General features: G+C 41.4%; 2 protein-coding genes across 5 annotated transcripts in view; one reads left to right on the plus strand and one right to left on the minus strand.

Annotated features, from left to right (window-relative positions):
* Window positions 1-1178: 1178 nt before the first annotated feature.
* LOC128376748 (toll-like receptor 5) lies at window positions 1179-5450 on the plus strand. The gene is given in 5 exon segments (XM_053336569.1): window positions 1179-1226; window positions 1518-3173; window positions 3175-3796; window positions 4007-4095; window positions 5137-5450. Coding segments are annotated over 5 exon segments (2652 nt in total). The 3' UTR covers window positions 5374-5450.
* Window positions 5451-12589: 7139 nt separating this feature from the next.
* Window positions 12590-22730, minus strand: part of disp1 (dispatched homolog 1 (Drosophila)) — a 93410-nt gene continuing 83269 nt past the window's right edge. For all 4 annotated transcript variants that reach the window (XM_053336842.1, XM_053336843.1, XM_053336845.1 and 1 more), the window contains 8 exons: window positions 22252-22281; window positions 21671-21794; window positions 21007-21134; window positions 18396-18490; window positions 17994-18091; window positions 15714-17303; window positions 15267-15530; window positions 12590-15127 (listed from right to left, as the gene is read on the minus strand). In XM_053336842.1, the coding sequence (XP_053192817.1) occupies window positions 13277-15127; window positions 15267-15530; window positions 15714-17303; window positions 17994-18091; window positions 18396-18490; window positions 21007-21134; window positions 21671-21794; window positions 22252-22281 (4180 nt within the window). In that variant the 3' untranslated portion in view covers window positions 12590-13276. The remainder of the gene's footprint in view (window positions 15128-15266; window positions 15531-15713; window positions 17304-17993; window positions 18092-18395; window positions 18491-21006; window positions 21135-21670; window positions 21795-22251; window positions 22282-22730) is intronic.

Here is a 22730-nt window from a genome sequence, read left to right on the forward strand (position 1 = left end):
TTAGCAGCATGATTAATAAATGGCTTGGCTATGTATGTTGTTGTTACTACACTCATTTGGGCATCAGAAATTAGCCTGATGTCCCTGGCTCATTTGTTAACTGCTATGGCCCAGACTATAATGTGGCATTCAAAGACTTGATTGCAAGTTATGGGGCTTCATCTTACTAATGTGTCTAGTCTTGCTTTTTGACTTATTTTAAGGCAAATAGAGAACATCTTTTGATTAAGTATTATGCAGTTGTGATTATTGAAGGAGTACTTCAACAATCTAATATTACAATTACTTGGTGGACTTGTGAGCATGGGGCGGATTTAGGAATTGACTAGATCTGGGGCTAAGCCCAGAGCCTGGGACAATTTCTTTTTACATGTGTAGAATTTAATTTAACTGCATTGTATTACTACTGCAAACATTTCACTCTGTCACAACACTGCCTCAACTGAAATGTCTTCAGAAGTTTGAGTCTTTATCACTACTGTTAGAAATCTCACTCAGATTCAGTCAGAAGCTGGTTGAAGTCATTGTTCACAAAAAGACTTAACAGATTTTAAAAAATAAAACAAAACACACATTCCAAGCTTTAGAGAAAATAGGTGGCTGCTGCTACACCATAGGTCTTTTTTTTAAAGAAAAAAAGAGTATTAGTTATCTTGATACCATCTACAGTATCTAGGTTTGTTTCTCTCAGACTTCAGAAAGCTCCTTCGAAAGCCACAGAAGATACTCATCTGTGTTGTCAGGCTGAGTAGCATTGCTGATTATAAGTAAACTGAACTTCATGTGTAAAATTGGTGGAGTGGCCCTTTAATAAGTTACATAGAAAATGATGCTATTTGCTTTAGGATTAATTGTTATAAAAAGGTGAAGTAAACCACACACTCATAAAACAAAAGCATCAAATATTTTTTCAGGAACAAACACTAACATAATATAGTCCTGTGTATGGTAGCTGAAGCTGGGGTAATGATCATAACAACATGAGCACATTCCAGTTATTAGCTCAAGGCAAACATGACAACCATTCAAATTTGCTGAACCTGCTAAAGCAAGCAGTCTGACAAAGTTTCCCCTTTCCCTTTTTACCTTATTAAACTTCCTCATTACACCAACATTGCATCCTTAAGCTTTGTTATTTTTCACGTTCTCATAGGGCATGTTGTTAGGGCAAGGACAAAATGAGGATACTGGCTCTTCAGTTGGTTTTCATTGCAGTGTACATACAGGTAAGTGTATAAAACATGTATGAGTTACATGAACATTAACCTGGAGCTAGAGGCCGGTTACTATTGTTTAGACCGAAGCCTTGAAACTGGGGAAAACAGTTAGTCTGTGTCTAAGTGATTAAATCTACCTAAGCAAATGCAGCCTATCAGCAAATCCAAAGATAACTAATTGACATATATTAGGGTGTCACTGATCTCTCTGTATTCCCCTAAATGTATAATTCTTTTTTTAATATTGTAATTTCAGTTCCTTTTCAATTAAAAGAAGTAATGTTACCTTCCCACTTGCAGGTACGTACATGCTACCCATCATGTACTCTCCACAACCTTGTGGCTGACTGTATGGGACGGCACCTTTATTCAGTTCCTGCTCTGCCTCCTAACATCACCCACATCTACCTGGAGTTCAACCACATCAGTGAGATCAACAGAACCTCGTTCCAAGACTTTGAGCATCTGCAACAGTTAGATCTTGGAAACCAGCGTGTGCAACTCATAATAAGGAACAATGCTTTTCTCAGGCAGAGAAAGTTGACTCGGTTGGTGTTAGGCAATAATATTCAGCTTCAGCTAGAGCCAAGGGCGTTTGCAGGACTGTCCAAATTGCAATATCTTGATTTGGGTTATTGCAATTTGGACAACTCCATACTGGCAGAACGCTATCTGCAGCCGCTTTTGTCCTTAGAAACACTTGATCTCTTTGGTAACAAAATAGTGAGACTCCAACCTGGACCATTCTTTTCAAGACTCACTAACTTCACACAGCTAAACCTCAAATTGAATCAGATTGACAGACTATGTGAAGAAGATCTTGCTGGTTTTAGGGGGAAGAACTTCACACTCCTGAACTTGGAATCCAACCACTTAGACCGCATGTTTGGAGGAGATCTTGACTGGAAAAAATGCGGAAACCCTTTTAGAGGGATGGCCTTTAATATCCTTGACTTATCTAGCAATGGGTTCAGTGTGAATAGATCAAGACAGTTTTTCAAAGCAATTGAGGGGACTCAGATTCATCATCTTATATATTCTGGACACATGGGTAAAGACTTTTCACATGACAACTTACGCGATCCAGACAAAAACACATTTGAAGGCCTCATGAACAGTGCAATTGAAATTTTAGATCTGTCTAAAAGCCGAATATTCGCTCTGCAGATAGCTGTCTTCAGTCCTCTGAATAATGCGAAAATAATTGATATTTCCCAAAACAAAATCAATCGGATTGACAGAAATGCCTTTGACGGTCAGGTACATTTACGAATGCTCAACCTGTCATACAACCTTCTAGGAGAAATACACTCTTACACATTCACCAATCTGACAGACCTTAGGGTGTTGGATTTGTCTTACAACCACATTGGTGTTTTGGGATATAAAGCATTCAGTGGTCTTTCCTATTTACGAGACTTAAATCTGACAGGAAATTCACTGCGAGACCTGGGTTTCCCTGTGTCATTACCAAACTTAGATTTTCTCCTTTTGGGTGACAATAAGTTGAAGTCACTAAGCAGTATTGTTGACTTGGGCATGAACAGTATTTATGTGAATGTTGAAGGCAACACATTAACAAACTTGGAGGATGTTTATGTCATTTTAACTCATTTCAAGCGTCTCCAAAAACTTTACTATGGTGGCAACTTCATCAAGTGGTGCAGTTCAAACATTACAATACCTCTCAGTAACAGCTTGCAAGTTCTGGATCTTCATGATATTTCCCTGCACACAATTTGGACGCAAGGGAAGTGCCTTGATCTGTTTGATCATCTTGAGAATCTTGTTGCTCTGGATTTAAGCCTCAACTCACTTGCGGCTCTCCCTGAAGGTATTTTCAGAGGCCTCAGCTCGATCATAGAGCTTAACCTCTCGTCTAATGCCTTGACTTATCTGCAGCAGGATATCTTTCCTGTCAGCCTTAAAAGACTTGACCTGTCCAAAAACTTCTTGGCATTTCCAGGCATTTCCAGACCCTACAACCTTTCAGTCTCTTCTCTTTCTCAGCCTTGCGGAAAATCGGTTCGACTGCAATTGCAATCTTGAGAGCTTCCTAACATGGCTGAACGTGACCAATATAACCTTCCTGAGTCCAGTTGAGGACTACAGATGTGAGTTTCCACTCCCTCCATCATCCCTTCACAACCTCCCTCTGTTGAATTACTCCACAATCGTTGAGCCATGTGAAGAAGATGATAAGTTTGCTCTATTCATCTTCTCTACCCTCCTTGTAATCACCGTCATCCTCAGTGGGATTGTTTATGCCCGTTTGCGTGGGCACATATTCATTATCTACAAAAAGGTCATTGGCCGAGTTCTTGAGGGTCCAAAACCCCCACCTCCTGAGGAGGAGGTACAGTATGATGTCTTCCTCTGCTTTAGCAACAATGACTACAAGTGGGTGGAAGCTGCTTTGCTGAAGAAGCTTGATAAAGAGTTTTCAGAGAACAACATCCTGCGCTGTTGTTTTGAGGCCAGAGACTTCATTCCAGGTGTTGATCACCTTTCCAACAACAGAGATGCCATCTGGAGCAGCAGGAAGACCGTGTGCATCGTCTCCAAGGAGTTTCTGAAAGGTACAGCTTTTCTGACATAAATTTTTATATCAGCTTTATATTAAGTGTTTTTGTCTTTCTTAAAATCCCCATAATTCTCCTAATAGATTTGTTGCACCTGTCAGAGTGGGTCTGTTCACACCATTATCATTCTTATTAGGATGGATTACAAAGTGAACCATGAAATTAGAAATTAAAAGAGTAAATTAACTGAGTCGTCCTTCTTTCTAGACGGCTGGTGCCTGGAGGTGTTCACTTTGGCCCAGGGGCGGATGCTGGAGGAACTGACAAACATCTTAATTATGTTGGTGGTAGGGGAGGTATGTATGAGGCTGCTGATTAATTGGCAGAGTTGTCTTTCTTTACACTCATTCTTTGAGGGGCTTAATTGCTGGAAATCATTGTGAGTCACAAAAAAAAGGTTTGTTTTGGTTCCTGAATGTTGGAGCTTCACTGTGTAGAAAGATGTTTTTGCCGAGTTTGACACTAGAAAACTGTTTTCACATTACACGCTGAAAGTGGAAGGTTTTTCTGTGATTTGTGACATCACAAGTAGTAAATTTGTCCAATATTCAACTTATACAAATGTAATGTGGAAACTTGAAGCCTCCAGTGCCTGCACATATACTAAGAAAGGGCTTAACAGCGAAGCAGGAAACATCTTGTGTCCAGCAGTTAAATTCCTGAAATGAAATATATCGACATATTCACTGTGGAATTTTAAATGAGGGAGAGGGAGTAGATGTCATTTTAAGTTTTTCTGTAAAAACCATGTCAAACAAATATTATTCTTCCAATCAGAATATTTTATATGTCTTAATATATGTGTGGAGGGTATCTTTATGTGAAAAATAAGGGGATGAGGCAAGTTGAGGAGACTCAAAACAAAAAGTAGTGGGCTAGAAAACCAAAACAATGAGCTGAAATGACACGAAAAAGCCAAACATTTATTAACCAGGATAACTATGTATTAAAACAGGTACCATTCATTTCTTCTGCTATTAGCTGGTCTTTTATGCCAGGTGACTCTCTCTGTAGTGAACAACTGGCACCAAAGACCAGCTGGCAAGGTACAATTCTGTACCTGCTTTTCACCAGTAGATGTCAGATTTCATACAGATTTCAATTAACATTTTGTCAGAGGCGGCTGCACTGCCCTCAACAGGCTGGACCAGTTAATAATGCCACAGCAGGTGTTTTACTGTTCTGGTGTGGTCAAAAATTCTACCTATGCTACCTGAAGTTTCAACCCATAGTTTTCTGCTGTTTAATGTCCATCTGTAAATAATTCAAATAGAAAACACTAGTTCTCATCCATTACTGCTGACCTAAATCTCTATTCTAATGAAATCCAACTGAAGGTGGCTCACTACCAGCTGATGAAATGCAACGCAGTCAGAGCTTTCGTCAAAAGGAAAGACTATCTCATCTGGCCAAACGACCCTCAGGACCTGGAGTGGTTTTATGAGCGTCTCATCTCTCAGATACTCAAAAACTCCAAGGTGAAAAAGCCTGCTGAGGACAAACCACTGCCTGACATCCAACCTCAGAATGAAGACGAGATCCAGCTTGAGAACATCGGCCCAATTGCTGTGTGAACTCTTATTGTATATTAAGGAAACCCTGCTGATAGCTAACATCCACTGCACTGAATTGTTACAAGCTATCATAAGTAAGCCAGCAAGTTCTCCCTTGAACACCTTTCTGTTAAACAAGGTTGTTAGGTGTCAATCTTCTGCTGAACACTTCTGTGCTTGTTTCAGTGTGTGGCACAGTTTTAAATCATGTTGTTTTATCTTTTGTCAGTTTTATTGTTTACAGCACTCCATGAATCAATGATATGTACAAACAAATGACCATTTAGTTAACCTCTTAACGTACGCTGTTCCGTCTACGGGACGGGACGGATGTTAGGAGGTAGCTACAAGTTCTTCTGAATGTTTTAAACACCAACCCTTAAACATATATACTCATACCGTACATCGTTGGAAAGCTTAGATTGTCCTGATTCATTCAAGACCACTCACGACTTATATGGTTGCTCACAGCCGTAATAGTATTAGCGATTAGCTCGGCTAGCCCCTGAGCTAAGTAAGAAAAGCTATAATGCTACATACCTTCAAAGTCTTCCCTTTATCCACAACGATCATCTTATGACTCAGGACTTTCTGTACAGCTCGCCAAGTATCCATTCTTGTGAAATATGAAATCCGTTTCCATAAAACCGGAATACTTTCCTCAATATGTCCATGTATTTAGTCCAACACGTAACGTAATAACACAAATAACACGGTCCGTTTACGTCATTTCCTGACCTGCACGTCCATCTCAGAGTACACGTGACTCGATGTTTACGACCGTGAGCCTCTCCTGCTTCTGACGACACCACATACAAGCCAATCGGTGCTTAGGATTAGGCAGTACGTCTCCAAAGCCAATGAGGACATGTGACCGAAGACAATGACGACATGGCTTTGATTGACTGCTGTTCTAGCCTATGGAAATATTCGGTGAAATGAAGTTGATAACCGTTTAGCCAATAGTCAGAGGTTTACAACGGCGTATGACACTAAGCTATCAGTTTGGCTGTCCATAAACAAACCGGTGCGTAAAAGAGTTGAACCATATATCATTACGCACTCGGCATTTTGGTACACGGTTGGTTCTTCTTCGACTTGACATATGACTAGCAAAATAAACAGATAGATAGATAGATAGATATGGCCAAACAAAAAAAAAATATGGTTATATGTAATAATAATAATAATAATAATAATAATAATGATAATAATAATAATATGGTGTCAGCTTTCATTAGAGACCAAGATTTTGATTGTAGGCAAAGGGGTTGTGAAGTTATAGGTGTTTGATTGCGGTTATACAGCTTTGGTAACCAAGTGTCCATTTGGAGTCTCCAAAAAGGACCTGAGGAAAACGCATGGACATACCTGTTGAAAAATAATTCTGAAAAATTCATCTTTTGGTCTTTTGACTCCAAACTTTGGACTGCATGAAGCCAAGACCTGTGGCTGTGGCCTCATTGTGTCTATATCCTGCTGAGAGGTCCCTGAATGTCTGTACACGTCATTGTAAAGGCAAACCTATGGGCGAGTAAACAACCCCATCATTGTAACCTCTGCCACTCTTTGTCAGTAAGTCACAGAATCACACAGACACTTTTACAAGAATCCTGAGAGTGTTTCCTTTCCAATGATACCAGACACATCTCTGAGTCTCAAACTATGTGGGATCTGTGATGCTCACAACTTGGGCATGTCGTTTAGGCTAACAGCATAAAAAATAGGGGCGTGTGTTAAGTGGTTAAATGCCATTTATATGTTTTAATATTGCACAAAATCAGTGTAATCTCTGAAATTGATCAAGTGTAATAACTCATTTTTGGTTATTATTTGCTGTTCTTGCTAACAAATATTGTTATCTAATAAAGTATTTGTTTGTGGAATTTAAACAAAATTGAAGATTTTTTATCCCAAACCTGTCAGATAAACCGAAAAAACCCTGAACATATTATATATTTTAGCAGGAAATCTGTAAATAATAATCCCTTTAAAATTATTAGACATTTTTAAACAATTTTTTTATAAAATCTAATCAGATATGACCAAATATCCTTATCCTCAAGCTCCAGGTGCCTGATCAAGGAAAAAGTCTAATTTTTGCATGAATCTTTACTTACTGCTTTTAACCACTAGATGGCGAGTGTTAGCCGTTTCTTTACCGTCTCTTCATGATTGTCTCCAGTGATCAGTGAAAACCCAAAGTGTTAATTAGTGAGATTTTAGTGATCACCACATCATCATAATTGCGCTGTGTGTGTCACATAATGACACTGTTTCAAATGAACAACGACTGCAAATGAAATCATCTCTCTTTAAGCACATGGCTTTGTTGGACTGTAAGATTAGAGTGAATCTGAGGTCACCCGGTTTCCTTTAATTTGAGCTGTGTGTCTGAAAACAGGAAGCCACTGGGCAGAGGAAAGCTTCCGTCCTGTTGGCCCCGGTCGCCTGCATCCTCCCAGCCTTTATGAGCCAGCTGCTCCGAACATTACAGCCCGTCTGTTACAGCTCGAGTCCTGCTGCTTATACACTGTGGACAGTCCATTAATCTGTACACAGTGCTGCATCTGTCCGGCTGCCTTTTATTATTCAGTTTATATTTTTTGAGGTTTTAACCAGTGTTAGTTGAAAATGTTATTAATGCCCTGGTTTGTGTTTTTCTGTTTTTGATTGACAGTGAGGGTAGATCAACATGGAGCCCCCAAAACTGGAGATAAATTTAGATTAGATTGGTCAATTCAAATATATAATAACCTTTACGTTGAATTGTTTTCTTAAGTTAAAATAAATAGTTTGCTTTTCCCCTTTAATTATTCTATCAATTTCCACGGGTGCCTGTGGATCAGGAGGTTGAGCAAGTTGTCCATTGATTACTGGGTTGATTGTTTGATCCCTGGCTCCTCCTGCACACATGTCAAAGTGTCTTCAGGCAAGACTGATGAGCAGGCCGGCGCCTCTGCAAGGCAGATACGCCACTATTAGTGTGTGAGGGTGTGAGGGTGTGTGTGTGTGTGTGAAATATGGTGGCTGAACACTGGAAAAAACCACACAGCAACAAAGCAGAAGGCACATATAAGAAAAAAAACCATGAGCAAAACTAAGCAAATTTCACAAAAACAATGTACACTTGTACAATGTTGAATTTGGCACCTCAGGGCCTCTGTAGACAAAGGATGAACGAGAGGGAAGCTGTAAAATGTTTTGTTCTTCGGTTAGTACTCCTAAAGGGAGTCTTTGCCGCTAAGCAAGGATTCACATTTTAATGATTGTTTAAAAGGCCAACAAGATATCTTTGTTTTGCCTTCACTGAAATATTTAGATTTTATTCATTCACTCAATTTTTTCTTGGCCATTTGGTTTTGTTCATTTTCTTTAGAGTTAAAAAGAAAAATTTGAAATGACAAATTACAGTATTTTTTAAAAAAAATGGTTGCTTATGAAATGCAAAATTAGTTGACACACACACAAACACGTATATATATGTATTTGGGTTGTTTTTTGGTTTTTTTAGAGCTTATTTTGGGCTTGTTACTGTCATAACATCTGTTAACACTGTCTCTAACCATTAAGGAACCACCAGGGGGGCTCTCATTTTATTTTTTTCAACGTTGGTTAATTTATTTATCACACATTTATTATTTATACCTCTCCCCTTTCATGCACGTAGGACAACCAATGGTGTCCACAAAACTCACAAAAAAACACTCTGTAGTCTACTGTAGAAACATGGCAGTGCAACATGGCGACCTCTGTGGAAGAAAACCTGCCCCTAACGAGATATAAAGGTAATGGAAACACAATGATTCTGAACATTATATTTCCTTTGTGCCGAGCCCATTCTACTAGATGCCACAAAATTCTACAGACTGCACCTTTAACTACACACACACCTTGCTCAAATAGTGGCCCTGGAAAAAGTACAACAATGACCAAGTGAAACATTAATAGAGGAGAACAAATTATTTTATCAGCTGACTGGGAATAAATGTTATGATCAGTACATTAATACATCCTCTGTCTTTAGACCCTCGATTTGGATAAGAAAAACCTTTAATTGAGAAAACTAAAGTAACCAAGGAAATGATCAATAGACCAATCACTAATGAATATGCTAAGTAAGTTGAATGAAATATAAAGCTTTAGACATTTTCTTTAACCCACAATCACCTGACTAAAAGAGCAAAGCAGTATCATTTATTGACCCCTTCAGTTATATTTTTGACCTTGTCTAATAACCTTTTTCTACATTTTGTCATTTTCGGGGCTCCATAGATAAAATGATTAATGTTGAAAAAATCATTCAGGTCTTCCACTGATCAAACAAGCAGGAAAACCGATTTCATTTCTATAAATCTGGCCCGGTCCTGCATCTCCACCAAAATCTAATTTGAAAAGTGGAAGCAAATGTTTACCTTGTAAACAAGCTCTCCAGCTCTGCGGCCTCTTCACAGTTATTTAAGGCTTGTGGAATATACTTAGAACAGACACACATGCTTCTGAGATTCTCGCTCACAGGGAAATGTAATAAACCCAGCCCCATGGCCATAGCTAATATTTGACCTCTGTTTAAGCAAATATAATTACAGGGATGCTCACGCAAGCCTGAGGAGGGATCCTCTGAGGCAAGTGGACTCATCTTCACTGCAGCGATTGAGCAGAAGAGGAGAATAAAGGCAGCCATGGGGAATCTGAGGCAGAGGGGAACACAAACTGATCTCTATGATCCAAAATAAGATCTTTCCTTCAACAGACGTGTCAAAGGACCCCGGTGTGGGTGGTTTGCTTATGTAATGTGTTTTATAGGGATAGTTTGTTTGTGGAAGTTTGTTTTGGGGTTTAAGGGGTGTGACAGGGATGAGAGGAAAGAACCAGAATTACACAACTAATGCATAGTGGTACTTTTCCTCCCTAAGGTCACTCTGACATTTAAAAGGCATCCCTGAGTTAAAGTGTTTTCAAGCTAGAGGGAGGCATTTCTGAATCATCCATTCATGTTCCGGCTGCTTTTTTCTGAGGCAGGGTTGTGGTGGAAACCAGCATTTTGCATTGAAACTAATGCCTTGTGATGAGTTAATCATGTTTCCACACAGGCACCCCCTTTTTGCAACCACAGTGTGCGAAGTGTCTGGGAAGCAAAATAAAACACTAAATTTAAAATGTCAAAACAGCCCTTGAAGACAGTGTAGAGAGGATTGGCACTGAAATCCCACATCAAAAGAGAAGCTAGTGAAATTGGGAGCTCTGAAGTTACTGGCTGCTTGATTTTAAATTAAAGCACGGACTACAACTCACACAGACAACTAACGCAAATTCCCCCTCTCCAAACACAGCCCGTAACCCACTGTGAAGACACTGAGAGCAGATCAGCCTTCACATTCCTCACTGGAGGGAAGATGGGGAGCGCAAAAACGATCAGAGAGAACGACTTCTAGTTTTCCCAACTGACCTCCGAGGAAACAAGTGTTTTCTGCACTTGGTAGGAGTGGATTTAGTAGTGAATAACGAGAAAGGGAGAGAGGGTAAAGGAAGATGGAAAAGGAGAGATATTATGTCTATGTCCGTCACCTGTTTAGACAGGCAACTCAAATCAAGCACCATTTTAAATTATAGCTCTGAAATATGCACTTATTTTAGCCGGTCTCTTTAGATGTGTTTGTGTGGAAAAAGCAGGAAAGAAAAGTGTCATCAGCAACAAGTTATAGAGAAACTTTCTCCATCTCAACTTGAAGACTGGTCACACTTGACAACTCAACACATTTGACTCAATGAAACCTGCCTTTTGGCCACTTGGGGGCAGCATAACCAAGCTGTGAACATAAATTGACATATTACGCACTAAACATATTAGCAAACAGACTCACAGGTCAGTGTAACACCTTTCTCATTGAGACTGAGGACAATCTCACCAAGTTTCGTTGTTAAAACTGTGTGAAACCAACTAATTTCAAGTCTTTAAGGTGGCTTTTAGGCTCATTACGGAGATTTGGGGGGAGAGCATAATTTCTAGTAAGGAATGTCCTTGACAAAATATAAGGGGCCTAGGTTTGTTAGTGTCCTTTCAAGCAACTACCATGCATTTAGAAATCCCCAGACTTCAGTAGGCGGAGAGCTCAGATTGTCCGTTATCACAAGACTAGCAAACAGTTTCCTATTTACACATATGGAGCAACAATGCAGTAGTGTTTCTGGTCACCTGATGGATGCAAGTCCCATTTTCCACTCTTCTTTAAGTGGTTTTCGATCTGCTTCATTTACTCCAGAAGGTAATATGTGCTCCACTTTTTTCTCTAGCTTAGCTGCTAACTTTGTCTGCAGTTTGATGCTGGGGAGCTAATGTACAATTTGGGTTTATTTTAAGCTTTCTTTACTGACAGCTGTCAGAATGATGCAGTAAAACGGTTGCAGGCCAAAAAACAAAAAAAATTGAGCTTAAAGACCATTAAGCTTGAGAGGAACTGCACAGTCTGGTGATACGTCTTTGTAGGTTTGTCATTTCAAGGGATCCCTACATAAAGAACATGTAGTCATCTGATCCATTGTTATTGTAGAAACATTGCTTGTAGCTGCTTTAACTTTGAATTTTAAAAAGCCTCCTTTAATATTCTGATGATAATTTGGAGAAAACTAAACCGCAGTTATAAACAGGTGGAAACAGACAGACAGCAATGAGCAGTTTTTGTTCCAGTGTCGCCCTGGAAATATTACAAAAGAGTTATTCAAAAATGTTACTCTTATATAACAAAACCACTGCTAATGGTGACTGGGTTGCTTTCTTAGTCTTTGTGCCAAGGTGTTGTCTCCCTATAATTAAAGCTGTCTGCCTCAGCAGGTCTAAAAGTTGAGAGCGCTTCTTTCAGTAGCTGATGTAATGCGTGTAATGAGCCACACAACACATAAGCTTTCTTTACGGACTCATTTACCAGATAACTGAAATTATTTTAAGGTTATCTTTTTTTATGTTATTTCCAAAATCCATATCCAAACGTTCCAGTTGCTGAGTAGAAATGCTGCTGACGGACTTGTAAAGATGAGATCTGTATCACAGCTAGTAATAAAATCTGATTATTAATCTTGTGTGAATCAAGTGTACGTGAGCCCAAACACCAGTCAGCCCAGCCCAGTTCAAATCCAGGCAATGACTGCAGGCCAGATGTAACAGATAGCAGTGAAGGCGCCAGCAGTTATGAGACAATGAAACAGGTGTACAGTGTTATGATTAAAGATATACCCTTTGTTGGCTGGAGCCACGTCTCATTTTATGGTTGGAGTATGTGTGTGAATGCACAAGATGAGAAGAGCAGGCATTAGCAGACAGCAGGACAATAGTGATTTAAAAAAAGAAAAGAAAAGACATTTTAATCATACAGTACATCTTTTATCTGAGGCATGTGGCGACTTGAGCAGAAAAGCACACTGAGAATTTAACACAAGCTCCCACAAATACAAAAAAGTGTCAGGCAACGATTTTTAACAGCTTGTAAAATGTGGCACATTTTTGTTATGGTTCATGTGATCATATCTGACGACACATATTGATAATTACACACAATATCACATCACAGATACTGTACGATTTCCTGCCTGTGCAAATGGCTGCTGTATGAGTACATTTAATATTTAGTTAGCAACACTTGGGGGTGTTTTTTGTGAATATCCCAATGATGATAGCTCTAACAATAGTGTGTTTTACTGATCAAACACTTAATCTGGAACGTGAAGAAGTGGTTAAAACAAAAAAAAAACATGTAAACAGAACATATTTAGTGGGTGCGTGCTGTTTTATGAAACACACTGAGGCACTTGGTCAACAAACACATCCCAAACCTTGTTTGATTGCACAGAGAAGTTATATTGTCATTCCTTTTTTTGGACATTTGCAATTTGCTCAGGCCCGAGTTTCTTTTAAAACTAAAATATGTTGTCAACATAAGCTTTCAGAAGAGGGATTAGTGTTTATTGCAATAGGAGGCACGGTGGTTTCAGTTTTTGGCACGTTAAACTCTGAAGCTGAATTGCACTTCACTTTCAACGTCCTGTTAAAACAGTAGAGCTTCTTTGGAGAGGCGGAGGACGCCCGCTCTCTTTTGGAGTCCCGCTTGCACTTTTTGACATTTTTCTCCCGTGCGACGGGAATACTTTCAAGCTTCTCCTGGTTGCCAGGGATTTTACAACAAGCATTCGTTTGCGTTGTTGTTTCTGTGGTTGAGGTGGACACATGGTTATCACCACAACAATGGTCACTGTCCCTCGCCTTCTGTTTTTCATGACTGGTTATGTGTGGCGAGCCAAGTGAGGAGGAGGAGGGGGAGGAGCATTGAGTGTGAGATTGTGTCAAGGCTGGGTTGCTGATATTTTGGCTACTGACAGGGCTTGAAGGACTTATTTCTGGGACTTGATTAACCTCCTGTCCAGCAGATACAGAGCCAGTGACGGGACCAGGAGCTGGGCCTGCATCCTGGTTTGGAGTTGGGGCTGTGCATCTCTGTTCTCTGGCTGAACCTGCCTGCAGGCTTGCAGTGTGGACACAGTACTTCCTGAGATGGCAGCTATGGACGGGTCCTTGCCTGGGGGCCATTACTCTTCCCTGGGAGCAGTGGTGGAAATGGGTGGGGGTGCAATGGACGTAGTGCATACGGCACTCCATGTGTGCGTAGACGGGGTCAAGGTTTGTAGGTAACAGGCCTGCATTTTGTTTGCTCGGGTTGTTTCCTGAGAGGGGGAAGAGCTGAGGGGTGGGGGGGCAGGAAGGTGAATCCTGGGGAGGCTGAGAACAGGAGTGGGGGGTCCACTGCTGCGGCAGCTGAGGAGGAGGGTCCCCACATGTGCAGTTAGTGTTTTGAGAGTACTGACACCTGGATGGTGTGCTGAGGGTGGCTACAAGCCCGTTTTCAGGACCAGCTCTGCCAGTCTCAGATTTGCTTTTATAGTGGATGTGTGAGTAAGAGGAAGTGTGGTGGTGAGGGTGGACTCCATTGTAAAGCTGAGCACAAACCTCATCATCCTCTCGAGGTTTATCTTCATTTTTCTGGCTGGATGCCAGTGGCTCTAACTCATAATGCTCCACCTCCCCACCCCTGCTGTCCAGCTGGTACTTCCCCAGGCCAGAGCTCTTCCCTTGAGGTGAGGGGCTTGTGGATGTGACCTCAGAGAAGGCCTGACACTGCAGTTTTTTAGGCAGCGGGATCTGGCCACAGGTGCCCTGAGGTCCCAGGCAGCGGCACATGCACTGAAAGAAAAAGGTGGCAAAAGCCCAGCTAATGCACATGATCAGCATCATGAAAGTGCCCAGCTGGGTGTAGGCTAATACGGTCGAGGGCATCATCATGGCCCCGGCAACAAAGGTGGTCAGTGCTGCCATGGCGATTGCAGAGCCCATGCGGCTGAGGGAGAAAATCACCTTGCCCTCGCGGTCGGGCTCTGGAGCGAGCCGGTATGCCACTCCGTAGTGGACGGCGAAGTCCACCGACAGCCCCACCGCAACAGAAATGGTGACGGACTCCAAGACATTCAGCTCCCAGCCCAGAAGCACCAGAGAGCCGACGGTGACAAAGATGGTGCCGGCAATGGACAGAATGGCGTATAGACTGATGATCACATTCCAGGTAGTCAGGAGCATGACGCTGAAAGCCACAGCTACTGACAGCGCCATGGCAACCAGCGTGCCATCTGACAGACTGTCTTGGAGGTCGTAAAACTCCAAGTTGCTGACGAACCAGCCGTGGCTGAGGCCTACTGGGGCGTTGCGCAGCTCCTCTGTGATCCAGGTGTCCACCTAAAACAGAAATACAGTAACAATCAGACATGCTTCCCTTATTAAACAACTGTAGAACAGATTATATCTTAATGATACACAAAGCCACTATTAATGTCAAACAGGAAGATATCAAAGTGCTAAATATTACAACCCCTACCTCACGATAGAACTGGTGCATCTTCTCATAGGCCAGTGTGAAGAGGTAGGTACTCTGGAACTCTAAAACTATGGCCCTGATGGTGTCGTTGATGTCAAATCGAGGCCCGGGGGTCTTGCTGTCCAGATGGTAGTTAGTGCTCCGATCCAGCTCCATGATGGCTCTCTTGATGCACAACTCAAAGACATCCTGCTTGTAGGGGAAGGTGGACTGACTGCAGCAGGGGTAGACGGACGCCTCTTCACAGTCCTGGTTCTCCATCCACTGTTAAAATCAGGGAAGTTAGATAATAGACCAGAGTGTAAATGTTTCAATTAAGCCACATTTGATTTCTAATCTTCCTTTTTTACATTTCTAATACAAAACACATCAATTAAATACATACATATACAGTACTGTATGTATGTACAGATTACATGTGTACATTTAATTTCCTGCAGTACTGACCTGCTTGAATGTCTCAATAAAGCAGCTGGTGAAGTCCTGCTCCTCTGACTGAAAGACAAAGCTCTGGTTTCTTAGCTTCTGGCAGAAGTTGAGGATCCACAGCTGAGATGCTGGACTGGCAATGTTGAAGCTGTTATCCACCATCAACTTTCCCTTATTTTTGGGATTGAGGGGATCACCGTTATCCAGAGGGGTCACGCCCCAGATGATGGTGATCGGCATGTGGAGGTCCTCGCCGTGATGAACCCTTTCGAACATGAAAAGCTTCTTGTACTCTGCGTCGTAGCGCTCAAAAGGGTGCGAGGAACGGAACACCTGAAACTCTGCCAGCTCCAGAGACGGGAGCTTCATCTTCGGGTTGACACAAACCACATACGCCCCTCCGACTGTGATTGCGAGGAACCAGAATAGCCAGAGGTAGCGTAGCTTGATGACAATGCAGGGTAGAACCTTCTCGAAGAAGATTCTCGATGCCTCAGAGACAGTAAACAGGCATTTGTTGGCCTTCTGGCACAGGCCTGCCCAGAACGTCCGGGTGCAGATTCCCCTTTGCGGTTGTGGCGGCTTGGAACAGGGGAACATGTTTGGCAGGTAGCGTTCGTGTAGCACCACCACAGCTGGGAGCCATGTCACCATGAGAATATAGTTGACCAAAATGGCAGTACCTGCATAGATGCCAAAGCACCGTATAGCAGTGATGTTGCTTACATAGTTGGCGTAAAAAGCTGCAGCCGTAGTGAAGCTGGTGACGAACATAGACAAGGCGGCATGCTGCAAGGTCACACCTACTGTCTCTGCCAGCTCAGCATGGGGTTTATCAAACTTGGTGTAGTTCCATACATCGCAAAGTACAAAGGCGTCGTCTGCACCGATGCCTACCAGGATGATGAGGGCTGTGAGGTTCATGAAGGGGAAAAACTCAAAGTTGAAGACCATACGGTACAGAAAATACGACACAATGAGCGAGCTGATGATGGCTATTATTGTCATTAGAGTGATAAAAACTGATCGTGTGTACACACACATGACCAGCAGGACAATCACTATGGCTATGGCGGGGTACACTGTGTCCGTGAGGAGGTAGTCCTGAAAGAGGTCGTGTTTAATGCCAAATTCGATCCCTGTGACTGTAGTGATGCCGTCTGAGGAGTTCCAGTTCTCAAAATTGTCTAAGTAAATGTTCATCATAGACTCTCCTTTCTCTGTCGGGGAGAAGAGCATACTGTACTTGAGCACAGGTGGAGGCAAGTCTAGGCTCTTGGGACTGAGGAAGTCCTTGTCAACCAAGAAGTGAAGGATCTGGTACACAGCGTTGTACTTGGTGCACTTCCGGGGCACACTGGCACATTTCATCTGGTCTTTCCGTTTCAAGGCCATATCCCAGCAGTCGGATGCCAGCGTGCCATTGTGGTAGTACTTGGCACACGAGCGTAGGATCTTGAGCGTGTGCGATACATCGCGCTCGGTGATCTTCTGGCAGGATGACCTGTTGGTGAGGACGGCTATGTAGTTACCGAGTGTCCAGCTGGGGCAACAGGAGGCGTCGTTGGTGCGCTGGCAAAGGCTCCAGTAGTCACGATGGGAACGCACCTGAGGATAGAGACAAATAATAAATACACAAATATACAGAATGAGAAGAAAGACTGAAAGAAACCTGAGTAAAAGCATGACTAAAGTAATGAACTATATTATTATCAGTCCTGTCCATGACCAGGGTTGGGGAGGTTACTTTGGAAATGTAATAAGTTACAGATTACTAGTTACCCTATTAAAAATGTAATACCTAATATAACATTTTTTCTCAACTGTTAGGGTAAGCACCAAATTCTAAGTTCAGGTGTTTTTCATGAATACTGACATGATTTATAAGGGAGATCATTTCTTATAAAGCAAGATTTATCTCTCATTTGAAAATGTATTCATTAGTTCATGAAGATTTTGGAATATGAAATAAAGATATGTTCTTTAAAAAGTCACAAGTCTGGCATGGGGTTAACTGGTACTGTGACACAATTTTTAGCTCATGTGTGCTCCAAATAAGTCCATGTCATGAGTTATTTACAAAATATAAAAAATATTGATTTAAAAGACAAAGCAATATATGTAATCAGTAATAATGAGGAATAAACCTCCTCCTGAACAAAAAAGGTCTGAGATTTTCATAAGTAACTGTAATTCAATTACTGATTTTTTTCCTCAGTAACTGTAACAGATTACAGTTTCATATATATATATATATGTATATCTATGACTGAAGTTTGTACCGTGTCACATTCTTACCCTCGTGTTGTCCAGATTGCACATCGATTTGATGGCCTGAATATTCCACAAGTTCTTCCCCTCAGCTGATGTGAACACCAGTCTAGAATAACTGTCACCTGCAAAAAAAACAGAGGTTTACTTGGAGTGGTAAAACAATCTTTTCTGCTTTTTATAAAAGTTGGGAAATACAAGACAGATAAAAGACAATTCAAAACATCTAGCTGAAATGAAACTTTACTAAGACAATGCACAAGTTATGCTGCTAACCTTCATCCTCATCACACCAATATTGTTTTAAGTTACTAATCTTTTTGTGTGGTGGTGCTTGACTTTTCATTTGCTCTTTTACTCATCATCAGGTCTTATTTAGACAGATGCAATTCTCTCCGTTGTTATTTCTCTATGTTTGAAAAATCTTACCTGGCACATCACAGAAGAACTCTTTACTGAAGTCCCACTCTGCTTGCCGTTTATCTCTGTCATAGTGGTCCTCAGGCCACCTGGTCTCTTGGTGACTGCAAAACAGTAGAGAACAATAAACAACTGTCTACATGTCTTATGTTTTGTTCAATCAGCCACAACGGCAATGTTATGAAAAAGGGAAAAATGATCTTTTGTTTACTGGCCCATTCAAATAAACAATTGTACCGAACTGTTTCCTGAGACTCGGATACTGCTACTTAATGAGTCCTTAATGAGCGACTAATGAAAAGTTGGCAACAAGTGTTTGGGAAGATTGTTGGAACCCATTTTAGACAAATCTTTTATAATTGGTAAAACATAGTTTTTAAAAAGCTTGTGAAGAAAAAAATACCTCCTGGAAGAAGAAAAGGGATTATTTCTTTTCCAATCTCTCCAAACCCAGAAAGAACCAAGAAAGTCAGTGAGCGAGTTGCATGATTTTTAATAAATTACTAAAATGGTGAACAGACATGTTGTTGTGTTTGAGGCTATACAAAAGACAGCTTGATTCAAAATGAAGGAAGTAGATCTGAAGCTCAGTGATGAAATAAGCTGCAGTAATTGCGATTCAAGCCTGGAAAGTCTAGTGAAGGGCTCGCTGCAGTACTAGGATACTGATGCCATTATTATAATAATCATAATAGTGGTTCTGATTGAGCAGGGGGCTGGGTGGGGGTGGGGGCAACGTGCAGACAAGTCTTTGGAGTGTGTGTGTGTGTATTGTGTGTGGTTGTGATTATGGTTCAGACAGGCCTTCTTTCTGAGTGTATGTTTTTTGGTTTTTTAAGTCGCCACATCCTCTGCTAGAAACAGGAAGGTAAGCATAATCAGGTGGCTGTCAGAGAGAGAGAGCGAAGGGGGTTGACAGACAGACGGGATTGAGGAGGCAGGGAAGCTTGCCGACAGCAGCAGAGGCCTCTTGTAGACCGTGCCCGCATAAGCACACAATTACATCTGCAGACAGACGCGTAGAGCGAGACAGAAAGGGAAGACAAAGACAGTCACACAGAGAACAGAGAGAGAGAGATGAACACAGGACAGGAAGATACAGGCTGCAGCTGAAAGGATCTATTTTCTTATCAGCGGACTTGATATGCAATTTTTAGAGTCCTGCATTGACTGATACAAGCAGAACTAAATAATATTAAAAAATTTGATGTGAGCAGAGTGAATGTAACCATAGAGGCAGATACTAAACATGCAAAGGCCTGCTCTTGATTATGGAACAGACTCCCGCTGACAGGAGACAGAAGATGACCTTGTGGATGGACAAATCTCTACTTGGCTCCCCTTTTCTTTCAGGAGAGGATTCAGACTTTTCAGCACGTCTGTCAGCAGTGTCCTTCAACTCCTCTGTTTCCCCTTCATACCCCCCCCAACTCCAACCCTAACCCCCTCCTCCTCCTCCTCCTCCCCTCTCATCACTACCTCAATATCCACCCTCCCTTGGCTCCCACCCTTCAACCACTCAGTGAAGGCAGCTGAATTTGTACATTTTCACTGCCATATCATTCATTTGTCAAAATTGTGTTTTTTTCTTTGTTGTTCTGTTAATGTTTAAAAAGGTTTAAGGTTAAACTCACAAGCTTTTTGTACTAGAAGCAGTAACATTAACTGTGATGTATTTGAATTACAATTAATCAACAAAGGTGCAACGTTATTTAAATTAGGGGGAAATCTCATTTGTCATTTGTGGCTTTAATTCAAAAGCTACAGACAGACAAACCAAAACTCTGCTGTCAACATGTACTGTAACTGTAGCATAATTGATAATATTATAAACCAGGGGTGTCAAACTCATTTTAGCTCAAAGGCCACATACAACCCAATTTGACCTCAAGTGGGCCAGAAAAGTAAAACCATTGCATAATTACCTATAAATAAAATCAACAATATTAGGACTCAGCCTTTTACATATTATTTTGCTTAGAAGCTGCTGATTGACAACATTTTGCACAATGTTTTAAATATGACCACAGTATGTATTTTTTTTTCCTTCAGAGAATTATTGTTGTATTGTGGTCAGGGTGGGAAAACCTCCAAAGCAGCATTTTACATGAAGTTGGCTCCTCATTGTTTACCTTGCTCCATGTTATCCAGCGGGCAGGCCAAATGATTGACACTCCTGCTCTAAACTATTGTTCTTGAGGGCTGCTCTTTTCTGTTTTCATTCGAGAAATAATGTTATCATTTCTCTCAGAGACTTAAAATGAGACTTTAATAGATTCTTCACTCCTGAGTGCATGATGGGAAGCTTTCTCACACACTTTATCCAATAGATTCTGCTGTATTTTAACCTCATTATCTATCTGTACAATAAGGCTACTGTCACAGCAAATTTGTCTTGGGCTTACCACCTGTACTGCAGACGTTAAAAATAAATAAAAACAACCCTAAAAGCCATAAGCCACATGGATATACACATGGAGCAATACAAAACATAATACATAATAAACGAGGCCACAGAACTAAACAACTGCCTGCTAAAATAAGTTCAATGCTTTCACAAACAATGTTGGGAAGTAGCATGTGCAGATAGTGTTAGACGGGGGTGTGTGTGTGAAGTTACTTTTTGGCCTGCTCGTCAGCATATTTGAAGGGGTAGTTGGCCAGTGTGGCTTTGTAGCCTGTGTTCTTCACCATGTTGTTCCATGTGACCAGCCGTTGGCCAATGGCTGTTCCCCGAGGCTCGAAACCCTTTGAAGAGAAAGAAAGAAAGCAATGATAAGTGAAAGTTCTATTAATGGAATGTGGAGTTACAGCTTTCATGATCTAAACTTTTGGTTTTAAATGACGCAAATTGACCGTTTCGGGTCGTCATATGGCGCCTATCTATTCAACTTGACAGTAACATGCTTACTCACAGAAGAGACGTAATGAATTGTGTTGCAACAGTGCACCGCTCAAGTTTGCTTGTTCCACCCAATATGAGCTAATCAAAGCGTAGCAGGAAGGCAGTCAAACACATGTGCAACTGGATCACTTTCAAAGTGCGCTGGGTTGTCAACATTACTCCATTCACATAAACAGAACCACACCTACGCAGGATTCCAGGAAATCCACATGGAACGGATACGGTTCTTTAATATTAGTTGACCCTGTGAGACGTCGTCTGCTACTCTTCTCATAAAGCGCAATTTCTTTTAACGCAAGTATAAGCAAGTTTATTTTGTTATTGGGATACTTTGTGCTGCAGGAAGGTCAATATGAGCATCAGGAGTGTGTGTACTCACCAACAGAGGATCAGAGAAATCGGGCAGGTCAGGCACAAGGATCCCCACCAATGCACACACCACGATGAGCACTGTGCACACGCCAAGCACCACCACTGGCCAATCAGCAATCAGCTCGGCATAACTGGGAACAAGGAGACTGAGATTAGTCATTTATACGTCAAGATCTGTGAGCTCACTCAGACCTTCAGTACTGAATAAACCTCTCTCACAATGGAAAATAAATGATCTTGCCAACTTTATCTTATCATATATATATATCCTTAAATCTCTCTAAAAGCCATGACAAAGCTCTAGTTCTCTTATTAAAACAGGCTCTTAGGTAGAGTTGAGACAGCAGTGTATTGGGAGAGATGTGGAGATTTCAAGCCGCTGGTTAACAGAGGCCAGGTACAGCTAGAGACACACAACTCCCATCGATAACTCTCATGACTCACTACTGAGGAATGACGACTCCACGGGAGCAGTGATGGATGGATGACAGAAATAAAGGGAGGTGGAGGAGGAGGAGGAGGAGGAGAGGAGAGAGGTTTGCAATCCAGAACATCAACAGAGGAGAAACGGTTTTTGGCAGGACTTACCTTTTAGGGAATCGAAAGGGCCGTGCAGGGCTGAAAAACAAAAAGAAGGAGATAAATCATGTTTACATTTTGAAGTCAAAGCAACATCCAATCGAAAACAGATTTGCTGAGACTTTGGAGAGAGAGCGGACATCTTTTCTTCATGATCTGCCGTCTTTTCTTTTCTTTTTTTTTTCCCCAGCAGGAGCACACACCTTGGGTACTGGACCACTGAAAACATTGAAACTGACATGGCTGTCAGAACCACTTTCCAGTGATCTTAGTATAATACTCTTTGCTCCTTTTTCAAATCCCTTTCAGATGTTTCAGACAACTATACGGGTGTTTCTAATATACAACGTGCCACACACAGGCAAACTTAGGACATCAGAAATAAACGTTTACTCTACAGATTGACATGAAACCCAAAATTCCCGCCTGGATCAAACTGATCCTGAAGGATTCAGCTCAAACCAAACCTGAAGGGAGTGAAGCTGACA

Source organism: Scomber japonicus, chromosome 17, assembly GCF_027409825.1.
Source record: "Scomber japonicus isolate fScoJap1 chromosome 17, fScoJap1.pri, whole genome shotgun sequence".
Lineage (NCBI taxonomy): Eukaryota > Metazoa > Chordata > Actinopteri > Scombriformes > Scombridae > Scomber > Scomber japonicus.